Here is a 12,380-nt window from a genome sequence, read left to right as displayed (position 1 = left end):
CAGAAAGTGGTGTTCTGTGGAGCCACAAGTATTTTGTGCACAACGTGTGAGATCTGACAAGTTTTTGTTAAGGGCATCTAGGTTTCACATGGATATGTCCCAGGACAGGGATGTTAGGTGGCACAGGCTTTCAGCCCTCAAGTGGTTCACCTGGGATCTCCCCAGTGAAAAACTGTAAGACTGTATTCAGAGTGTTTTTGGTCTGATTTAGTCCAAAATAAAACTAGAAAAATTTGGAATACACTGTCAACTTGAAAAGCCCAGCTTTTCAGTCAGCTGTAGCCCCAGTGCTTTCCCTTTTAGCAGATGAGGCACAGGCCAAAAATCCTGGGAAACAATTGGGTAGCCCAGAGAAAGGAGTGTATTGTTTTGGGTTTGTGTTTAGCAGAAATAACGAACGTGATGCTTAATGGGAAAAGGAGCGTCCCATCAGCATAGTTCAGTGGGTTCTCACATGGCACAGTTTGAACATGAACATTGCTATAGGGATTGAAAACTAGTGTGGCGATCTTAGGACGTTATTTTAGGGCACAGCAGAACTCCAGTAAGAGCCTATGGGATCCCCAGAACTGCTCAGCAGGTTGTGTCAGATGTGTATGCTGGACAACACGCAGAGTGCCATCTTGGATAATGTCTTCCTTACAGGGTGATTCTGTTCTCAGTCCACGTATAGGTGTACTGGGCTAAAATAATGCAAGGGGCCCTTGCTTACTGGAGCCTGGTTCTTACACAGTCCATGAAGTGCTGGAGAGTCTGCCTGGTGGCACTGATGTGAGCCAGTCTAGACATGTGTGTTAATGTGCCTCTCTGCCTCTGTTTCTCTTCTGCGCAGGCTGGGAGATGATCTGGTCCTTCTGTATTCCCTGGATCCTAAGGTGTCTCTGGGCCTTCTTACAACCCAGTGCACCGCTCTCAGGGCAGAACCCAATCTCAGGTGCCTCAATGTTTTCATTGCAGGCGCTATCAACCTGGGAGTTCTGGCAGACACAAATGAGGAAGGAGAAATGGTGCAAGGATACCTACACACTAAGAAAATATCATGAGCCCAAGGCTGGTTAAATGCAATCTAACACCTCTGAGACAAAATTATGAGTTAACAGGTGCCAGGGGGCTATCTGGAGACTGACAATACGCTTACAATGACGCAGTAATCAAGGACTAAAGTGGACCTGAAACTAGGTAAGAGTTTGCAACAATATCCAAAAATGAGCCTGTGAACACTGCAAGCCAGCAGCTGAAAACTGTCAGTTGGTCCATCACTGAGGCTGTGACCACGCGTCGCATGCAGTTGTAGGCGTGCTGATAACAAAAATATATCAACAGTTTGGCAAGATTTCAGAGGACAGGAGGGGGGAAGGGGTTCTCTTTGGAGCTCAGGATTCTCAGGCTCTGTCCATGTCAGTCTTTGGCACCCTCTGTAAATTGGAGAACTGAGGACCTTAAAAGGACTGAACCAAATTCTTCCTTAAGGTATTTCTAGATAAATACAAAGCTGCAGGTTTGCAGCAGTCAACTAACTTAAGCAGAATGGCAGCAAAATTTGTCTCAAACTCTTTTGCATAAGTAAGTAATGAGTTAATGAGACGAGGAGTATCCTAGTCTTTATACTTCTGGAAGACAGTAAGGGTGACTCCAGTAGGTATGAGGAAAAGTAGTGGGAAATGGACTGATGTAAGCCAAAAAAAAAGTCAAGGTATTAAGAAAACAAATCCCGCTAGGATGCAAAATAAGAAATCCCAGGAGTCCTGTTACTGGAGTAATTTAAAAATAGAAGAGAGAAAAAAATGAGCAATCCCAAACTGATGGAGAGTAGGGAACTGTAAATCTCCATCTTTAATTTCTACATAAAAATTCTGAGAATGATTCTATTTGAAGAAATTACAGAACTATTCTGTTTCTACAATGCAATTTTTGCTTGACTATGAAGAAATCAAAAACTCTATGATTTGTTCTTAGGGTTCTCATTATAATTTCAAAAAACAGTTTCCTGGGTTTCATTTTTTTCCCTTTTCTAAACGGGAAAAAAAAAAGAAAAAAGAAAAAGAAAAGCCCTCCCTTATCTCTCACTTTCCTATGTATAGACTCCAGATATTCAAGCAAGGTATTTAATTGGAATGTGTCTGCACAATGTTAGTAATTAAATCCATGAGTTCTGCCAGTCATATGAAGTCAGCATTTTAATGAGAAATTACATAATAATTTACAGTCTGAACCGCATCTGTAATTTCAATGTTTGCAGTGCTTGTTGTCATGAGTTGCTTTCATTCAGTTTTGCCTACTTACAAGGGCATTTTTTTGTTTGTAGGAAGACTTAACTTCAAACACACTTAAATACTGCTTCAAGTCAACAATGTCACCATACATACCATGACTTCATTAACAAAAACCTCAGCCTCTTCACGTAACAAGTCTGAGGAACAAAGTGAATGTGAGTAGCTCCTGATAAACACAGCAGCAACTTACCTTATTCTAGCACTATTTATTACTGTGAGCTTTATAATTGGTAACTAATATTAATACACATAATTAATATATAAAATAACACAAAAGTACATTTATATATTACATATTACATTATATAATTATCAATTATAAAATTAATAATTAAATTTTTGAACACTTGGAGTTAAATTAAACAACACATAAAGAGAAGATGATATATAAATCACCATTCACAAGGAATTCAGTGCTGTGCCTTTGAGCAGTGATCTCGTATGTTAGTATTCAAGATCATTAAAAAAACCCAACAACTTGATAAACAGATAAAATTGTTCAGGAAGACTAATGACTTTTAAATTATTATGCAATATAATATAATGATTTTTCAGTCTGATTTGTACTTGACCTAGACTATGGGGAGTAGAAAATTGAGAACCGGGCTATATCATATTGTTATGTGAAGGTTTCTTTAACTCGTTATATTCTGAATTGCCCAGGCAACATGCTCTCAAAATGCCTGTTAAACGACTTTTCCCAGAATATAACAATAGTCTAATTTCTTTCCAATTCACCATCTTCTTTCTGCTATCTCTATATAATAAACAACTTATAATTTTTTTAGTTTTAACATTTGAAGTTTGGCGTCAGCAAATAATTTCTAAGAAGTGGATAAACTCAAGAATTCCATCTTGCTGAATGAGCCTGTATCCCGCAGCCATTAGCTGGGACGTACACAAACAGGAATATCAAACAGTGGTTTTGTCATGTGATCTCTTCCCCTGCACACACAAATATAGAACATGACCATAAAAAGTAACAGAACATGCTCTCTGCTAAGTAATTTATTGCAGTTGATGCTAGATCGGTATGCCAGCTGGAATTACCTTCTTGGCTCCTACTATTTTCACATATACAGATAATAAAGGCTGTGCACTGCAGCAGATTCCAAGTGAAAAAATATCAGCATTATTATCAAGAAGCAAAACTCTGCAAAAGCAACTAAAACAAGCTTAACTGTTTGAAAATGTTTGCTAGTGACTCACAGAAGGAGTTAAAGACCTAAATGAATACTAGAGCCTTCAACAGTTTTGTAGAGGGGAAAAAATACTGCTTTTTGTATGCTAGGTATTTCTCTTTTCCCTTTGCTAAGCAAAAAAAAAAAAAAATCTAAGGATTATTATACATATAGGAGCTTTCTTTGTGTTTGAATTCCTTGTTCATTAGTTTGTAAGCTGCAAGAGCTGAGCTAATTTATTTTTCCAGGGCATTTTCTCCTCCCTCTTTTTTTTTTAAAAGGCACCATGTATGACATCCCAACATGACAGGAACTCAGTAAATCCCCTCAGTCTCCACACCGCTGTCTCTGAATGTCTGCAAAGCTACTATGCCATAATCGCAACTTGCTGGCTCATTCACAGCTTTACATTATAAAGCAAACAGTCTAGACAGCTGAATGACAGAATTACTCTCTTTTCTCTTGCATTTATAGATATGCTGTCATCTTCATTTGCTTTTCTCTACTCTGTGCATTCTGATACACTAATGACTAGCTTTCCTGTTTGGATTCCACGCTGACTCTGTGGCTCTAGGCTGTAAATACAACCCGAGCCCAGAGGACATCACACCAATAAAGTCCTGGGGGGTAAGACCCCCACTGCTTTCTCTCCCTGGGGTTATCTGGTGCTAACTAGCTTTTTCAAAACTGTTAACCAATATGGCTTTGCAAAAGGATCTTTTTTTTTTTTTTTTTTGCCAGTGAGATGCAGATATGAAGAGCCTGATGCCTGGAACTGTCACTTTGCAGTGGAAAATACTATTCAAATTGCACAGAAAAGGCAGCCTTCAATTAGCTTCAGGTTGTCTATAGTATAGCTGAATGTAAATCTGAACAAAAAAATATGTGCAAAATAGAGAAAAAGAATTAACAACATGTTTTTGGATGCCTATCAAAAAGTATACCTAAGAGTCTTTATGTTAAAAAAAAAAAATAAGTAATTGGACTGGGTTTGTTGTCACTGAGGTAGGAACCTTAACCTGTAGTATTCCTGGTATTTTAACTTTGTAATGACGTGAATATATCGTGGCACTTCCTCTGTGCTAAAAGGTAGTTAAATGATTAAAGAATAATTTCTTGCCTTCAACTAGTTGCACAGATCTGTGCAAGCCCAGTGATGGTGCACCTAAGACATACAGATACAGGTGGGCAATCGTAGCAATATTTATGGCAGGGTTTTTATTATTTGTTGCTTTTCTTAATGCTTCTGTAGCCGCCAGTCTGGATTGCAGGAAAATCTCTTTTTACATTTCTTTTTCTTTGCTCATTTTGTTGTTGTATTTAAATGAAAGTTTCTAAACTTTACAGCTGAAAAAATCTCATAGCTTTGACTTAAGGTTCAGAAATTTTTCAGGGTAAAAGCTGGGAGAAGCCACTGCAATTCTCACTTGAAAAGAAGAGAAAATCATACTGATACCGCATTATCACAGGAGGCCACATAAATAGTGAGCCGTAGCTTTTTCGGTCACCAGAGCAGGAACACGAACAATTCAGAGCATTGCATTACATTATGGGCCACTGGAAACTGTTCATTGGCAAATATTTTACCTATGAGCACGAAGAGTTTTGTGGGCCACTGGGTGCAATTGTATTCACAGCCAATATAAATGACTGCTTGAGGCCTGCACCAGTGGGAATTCTGCCTGTTCTCTGTGAGTCATGACCCACTTCTACTCGCCGAGATCAGGGACAGCTGCAAAAACAACTGATCCCTTCTTACTTGGAACTCTGTAAATCTGAAGTCTCACCTGAAATATCCGTGGTTTTTCTTTCCTTTGTTTTTTTTTTTCCTTGAGTACACTTGCCATTAAAATGTACTGATTGGAAAAACTTCCAATCTGTGCCTCAAAGGTCCATAATGACAGCGAGGTTTCAATAATTCATACTAGTAGCAGGGAGTTCTGAATTGAGAATACAGATTTTTATAAACTGTGGAGCAGGGAGCTCAGAAGAAGACAGAACTGAAGCATGCAGTGATCCTGTGCAAGTGAAGTCTTGATCCTCTGCACACTCCCGGAAGGAAGGTTCAAGGGTGATCCCACAGAAGGGCTACCCAGTCACCGTTCCTAGGAATGAAACAGTGCTACTGGGCCCTACAGAAACCACAAATGACATACCATAACAACTCCACAGCTTCCATGAGCTTTCTAGGGGTTACCCCTTGTGAGGGGTTACCGCTGAAGGAAATAAATCAACTTGATATAAAATGCCTTTTTCTTTTGTTGACAAAAAGCCTTTCCAGTCTTCCAAAATTAGCCTAACCTGGACCTCAGCTTGGAGAATATTCAGTCCAGGGGCTAGTATTGATTTTTTTTTTCTCTCAATAGCTTATTCCCTCACTTCAAGGTCTATCACACAGCAGCCCTGTGGGGCTAGCAAAAAGCGATTGTATTGCATAGCATTTCCAGCTTCCAGAGAAACACTGATCCCACTTATAGCCCTATAAAGAAAATCTCTTTTGGTTTCTGCAATGATCTTATATGTATTGGTACAGAAAAGGTTCTTAACTCTGAACCATGTCTTTCTGATTACAACAGTATCATGCTAATAACACTGAAAGCGAGCCTCTAAGTGCACTACATAAATAAAGTAACAAATAAAAGCAAATTCAGGGACTGATACAAAACATAAAGGAACACTGCCTTTTTAATACAGTGCCTCTTGTAAGTTTTCTTACCTCTTGAGGCTCTTGACACTGAGATGCTAACACCAGGAAAGATCTTTGTGCTTGGAAAGCAGCACGTACCATCTCTGCCTGTAAGAAAAGGAGAAATATACATTAAACCTTAGCCTGTAACCTCCAGTTCATCTTTTTGGCAGCACAAAGTCAAGTGTAACAGCTCAAATCTTTCTTGCTGCTTCTCATCTAAATCACAGCAAAGCTGATTTGAAAAGAAATGTATTACAATACTAGCTTAGCTATATATATATATATGTTTTGAAATCTAAGGTTAGGTTTCGAGTTGCTAGGCAGTCTTTGACTTAACATGTATAAGATTAGTCATGGGAGGACTTACCTTTAACACATCTAAGCATTTTAACAGCAATATTTATACTCTGAGTGCAGGATAACAACTTATTAGTGCTGAGACCTGTAACCTGCAAACTGTAGAACTGTAGGCTAGCCTGCAGTGATGTCTAAGAAGAATTGAGCTTAGCATATTTGCTGAGGGACTGTGCTGTAATTCATTCCTTGCCTGTATCTCTGTGAAGACCCAAAGATCGATGACTATGAGAGATGGTGGTTGAAGCTTTTTGGGCAATCTCCTCCCACCGAACTCTAGGATTTGGGTTAAAGCTGCGTCTGACAGTTTTTTTTGAACACTACACATTTTCAGTATATTATGAATGATGTATATTAATTTGAATCCAATCAGTATTTCAATATCACCTCATTCAAGTGGATGAGTAGTGACTAGAACAAAGCATTAGCGGCACAGAAGAGAACTATTCATAAGTAGTGGATATTGCTAAATAAAACCAAGCCAACCCAAATGCAGTGAAGTTAATCTAGTATGAATGGGTATATTTATAACCACTTTGTGAAAAGGTGGGGAAGTTCATGCTGTTTTTCTTTGGGGTTTCTTCAATCTATAAAGAAAACAAGGAAATTTTATATACAGGCCTATGTGGATGCAACCTAAAATACATAAAAGTCAGGAAATTCAAAGTTGCAGCAAAGTAAAACAGCCAAATTGTGTTTATCCATCTTAAAATGTGATGGCATGAATAAAACATTATCTGTTAGGATGAAAATCCCTGCAAGGAAGGATGGTAAAAGAGGCCCAACTTGGACAGTATTTAGGTAGAAGGTGGTGTTATGATCTGACAGGCTGAGATTTGGAAGAGGGCAATCATTTCTATAAATGGATAAAGAAATAAATTATAAGGGAAATTGTATGAGCATAAGAGACGTAACTTCTCCAGACACAGACATAAATATCATCAATAATAGCAAGGTTTAGGTATTTTTAGACATTTCAGGAGACTGACTTTTTGGTACAGAAATTTTTAAAACAACATGCATGGTTATTTTAAGCTTAGTTTTTGTGCGTGAGGAGGATCTTGCAGAACAGCTGACCAAAAAATAATATTCTAGGAGGAAGTGATTATGAATGGATTCAGTTCTTCCTACACTGCAAGGCAGACAGAAATAAATCTATAGATTGGTATTTTAGAATGGCAAGCTTTTAGAAAATAGAAAAATAATTGAATGAAGATGACTGGCCTGAGGAACTTAATGAACTGAATGCAGGAAAGAATGGATTTGCATTAATAATGGAAATAATCTATGCATGCTGGGCAGGAGGGAAAATTTGTGAGAAATGGCTAGTGTCTGGGTGAATAAATGACTGAAGCAAGATAATAAGTACAGAACCTACAAAAAGTGAGAAGAAGCCTTGATTATCAAGGAAAATTTTTTTCAGGGATTATAAAATAAAGAATCAAAGGGATGAAGGATAAATGCCTTGTTGAACTATGTCTAGCACAGAGAAGTAAAACAAAGCCCTGGTTTTGTTTCTTTGTTTGTTTGTTTTTAAATCTACTGGAAGGAGGGATGAAGTGAGGCCATGGCAGTGACCTTAAGGGTAAGTTGGGCATCCTTATGTTATTCTTGATGTCTAGCTTACCTATTGTTGAATAAATAATTTTCCCCAATCTTCAAGGAACTTAATGTACCTGAGGATAATTAAAGGATAACTAAGGACAATGATGATAGATCAATGGGAATTGACCCAGTTGAAAGGGAAGTCAAATATATGCAGCTTAGAGTGACAGAATCATTGGTGCCATATCATCTTTGTTCATTACTGCAGACCTTGTTAGCTGGAAGCACAAGTAGAAAAGATTTTTAATACATCTCATTTACAGATAGTACCAGGTGACAGAAGTATGCAGTGATGGATTGGGCAAATATACCCAAGAAGCAGGGAAAAAAAATACTCCAACTGCTTTCCTGGGTATTAGTTTGACTGCAGCACCTTGCACATTTAGAACAGATTCAAACGAGTGATTAAAAACAGAGATGCAAATTAAAAATGGGATAAATTGCAATATGTTATTATCTGTAGTTAAAATCATTACTGCTGGGGATTGTTTAGAGCTGTCAGTTTCTTAGACAAGGATAATAGACCAGTTCTAGTATATAGAGATATTACATAAAATGCCTATTGTAGATCCTCAGAGGAAAACCTTACTTTAGGTGGAAATAATGCAAATTAGTATAAAAACTCTAGGTTAGATAAGAAGCTGGAAAAAATGGAGACAACAGTAGGGTATACTACAGAAGGTATTATTTGAGGGGAGGGAAGTTGCTAGCCATGTTTCCCAGGGATTAGTTTAAAGAACTATCACTATGTTAGTGTTCTAGGAGCAAGAATTAGGTGTACACATAAAATTTGGAGGCAACAAAAGGTTGGGAAGTTTAATACTATTGAGAATGTCTTATCACTTCAGAAGAGTAAGAAAACTTTGTTGTCACAGGTAATATGAACAGGACAAAATTTAGCAGTTCTGTCCTCCTCCTCCCCCTGCAATTTAAAATAATGCTAAATTTGGGGTGTAAACGAGGAACTGATTAATTAGAAATGCTGAAGACTGGAAAATGCAGGTAGAAAAGCTAGGGAGGTGGCTTTGTGAAAAGAGTTTATGCATTTTTGCAATGTACGTGGCAAAATATTTTCTGGTAGAGCTACAGAAGTGTTAGTACCATTGGAGAGGACACTGTAAGACCCTCTGTGGAATTCCGTGCCAAGCATTAGTCATTTGTGTTAAAGATGAGCTTAAAGCAGAATTGATGCAGAGAAACCCTATTTGGATGTTTAAAGCAATGGAGCAGCTATCTTACAAATTTTAAAAGTTTCACTTGTGCTTAGTAGCACAGCAGCTGAGGAATCTGTTGTTTCTTTCTCGTATGGCAGGTATTATCAAAGAGAAGGAAGAAAAGGTCTAACCACAGGTCTGTAAACTGGATGACGAATAATCATAGTCTCAAATTCAAAAGATTTCCGACTACTCAAAGAGTGAAGTTCAGAAGGGTTCTTCCAAATTCCTCAAAGAACCAATGTTATTTTAAGATAGAACGTTGCAAGCTGATAAAACAGAGCATAAAACAAGAGCAGAGTGCTCTTAGATAGAGAAAATTAAGCCTGTTTTATGAACTCTTCAGCATATACTGTGCTGGTAGCATAAATGAGATTTGAAAAAAAGAAATGTCTGCCATTTTGTTTACACTGTATTAAATCCATGCATTTGGGTTCCCACTGGTAACTCCTAGAAACTGAGTAGGACTTTTTTCTCCACTCAGACTACAACGTCACAACTGGTTTCTTGTCAGATTTTTACTTCTTTTCTACCAAAGCACTGGAATTTGATCATAGCTAGAGACAGGCTGTTGGAAGATGTACAGTGATGTTCCTAAAGGACCGTCATTGCCTAAGCATGCCTCATACACATGCCTTGCTCATCTGACCAATGTAAAACTATTCCTGGATGTAACATCAGGGTATACTTCTCATCCAAACATGTATCGCTCTTTTATATCTATCAGACTGTGATCAAGGCCACTTTCTCAAGTTATCTGGGAGGTGTCTCTGAGAAATCTCTTGCTGTTAATGGCACCCAAGACATTAGTAATACTCTTGAGTTACTCCTCTGGTACACTAAAATTGTTTCACATTTCTTTATTACTCCCAGTTTATTATAGGACATTGGAAACATTCAGTGGTCAGCGGACTGCATACTATTGACTGTGGATACTGTATACAAAATGTATATCCAGCCTCAAAGGCATTTAGCTGTATAAAAACCCAAGCATTCACATCTCGCACCTTTGAATTTAAATTTTAATGAAAAGATTGTGCTAACATATTTTGTGTTCTTTTTACAAGCACAATTTTAGAGGACTTCTGCCACAGTTACTCCTTTCTTTCTTCAACAACATTGAAAATGGGTTTCTGAGTTTTACTGTATCCGAGCACGCAGTATTTCTTTCCATGCATCCCCGTGAAGTATTAGAAGAGCTTCTTCTCATTACGAATGCAGTAGCTCAGTCTATCGCCATTCCAGTTCGTGCTCTGAGTCTTTGAAGTGTGACAATTCATTGCTACTTCCTTCTATTTAGCAGGCAGGCTGTGTAACTAAGCAGACAGCACTCTTTATTTTTTATTTTTTATAGGGAGCTGACTCTTCCATTAGACCCCCATATCCATTGAAGACTAATGAGTGAAAATGGATTTCACTCATTTCACTCAAATGGATTTTCAGAGGGGATTTTTCTCAGCAGCTTGTGATACTTAGCCAAGAGATTGCCACAGAATAAATCAACTGAAACTCTTTCAGTTATAATGAATGATAGTAATGAGGCCTGAGTGTCAAAAATGCATGCGAATCATGAGTAAATTTATCAGAGTAGACTGGAACACAAACTTGCACACATTTATCTGCAGATAGAAATTGGATATTTAGGAGCAACAAATACTTGATGTCTAAAAACTTTGCGTCATCTTTTGGGGCTTCTAAGGGTTGTGCATGGATATAGCAATCATCAGACAGATTCTGCAGCTGAGGTAAGCATACCAAAGGAAGCAAATTCCTCAAAACCTTTCCGGCTTTGTTTTAACTGCTTGTGCTAGAGGCTGGAGGAGATGGCTGTGACCGGGCCTGAATGCCAAGGCTGTCTGGTATGCCATTCTCCTCCTCAGTTTCCCTATCAGTAAACTCAGGTGTGCTTGGTAGTTGCCTTAGGTGGTGGATATAGCTGGAAGAGAAGAATTTTGACATGTATCCAATGTCAGCCCAGTTCCACTCCTGTTGAAACCTGAGGCCTACTGCAGTGAGTAGTCACCTCTCCATCCCCATCATAGTAACAGCACAGACAGGCCTCTTTACAGTTAAGCCTGAAGAAGTTAATGGAGGAATCATACGTATCTAGAAATCATCTTTTTAGTGACAAGTTTGACCTACTCAGCCACAGTATGGTGCTAGGTTTTGATATCTCCCAGAAACCACTGCTAAAAAATTGCCAGAGGCTGTGAGAGATGTCCAAGGGCCACAATGCTCTGACCCGTTAAAAGCAGTGTGAGGATGGATTCCACCCAGACTTGCACCATTTCAGACTGTGTTGACATAGCTGCTGTGAACCAGAAGCTTCAACTGCTACCAGCCTGGTTTGGGAAAGTTCAGTTCTCCAGAGCAGACATGATCTTAGGATCTGCCTCTTTTGCATTTTAAACATTTTATTCAGTCTAAGTTGCCCATCACTCTGGTATCCAAGCACAAATGAATACAAACATTATTTATGTGGCAGCAGTTTGGCAAACTACAAGAGGAAGACTGGCACATGCATTCAGATCTCAAGTTACAAGTAAATTCAGTCTTTGGAAAAAAAATCAGAACTAAATAGAAGTAAGAGAAACAGACCAATGATTTCCTAATGAAATTTAGTCAATAAAATTAACCTATTGACCTGATAATATTAAATTTGACAAAGGTAATTATATTTAATAACATATTTCCTCAGTCATAGCACTGAAAAGAATGTAAATACCAGAATCCACTGAACTTCTGTTGTTGGAGAATGATACACATCTGCATGTATATACCCTCTGACATCAGAAGTGATATTTGTAAATCAGAACACAGATATGTATATGTTTTGGATTTCTGAAATACACTTATTGACTCTATTCTGAAACAAAATATTAAACAGGACAGGGGGAGAAAAATGGGGATTTGGTGGTCCAGAGTTTTAATCATAGTTTCTGCAGAAGTAAGTTTGGGTCCTTTGGGTCTAAGAAGAGACACAGTGACTGATGGCAAATGACAACTACAGACAGAGCTTCACTGCTATGAGCAAATACCCCAATCTCTCTGTGAAGGGAACAGT

The 12,380-nt window shown here is 38.2% G+C and overlaps 1 protein-coding gene across 1 annotated transcript in view; it reads right to left on the bottom strand.

Annotated features, from left to right (window-relative positions):
- The window catches only part of CAP2 (cyclase associated actin cytoskeleton regulatory protein 2), a 65,140-nt gene that overhangs the window by 28,280 nt on the left and 24,480 nt on the right, over positions 1-12,380 (bottom strand). The window contains exon 4 of the mRNA XM_035316753.1: positions 6,171-6,248. Coding sequence (XP_035172644.1) covers positions 6,171-6,248 — 78 coding nt within the window. The remainder of the gene's footprint in view (positions 1-6,170; positions 6,249-12,380) is intronic.

This window comes from Oxyura jamaicensis, chromosome 2 (genome assembly GCF_011077185.1).
Source record: "Oxyura jamaicensis isolate SHBP4307 breed ruddy duck chromosome 2, BPBGC_Ojam_1.0, whole genome shotgun sequence".
Lineage (NCBI taxonomy): Eukaryota > Metazoa > Chordata > Aves > Anseriformes > Anatidae > Oxyura > Oxyura jamaicensis.
The sequence above is the reverse complement of the archived record's forward strand: the minus strand, read 5'-3'. Positions and strand labels throughout refer to the sequence as shown.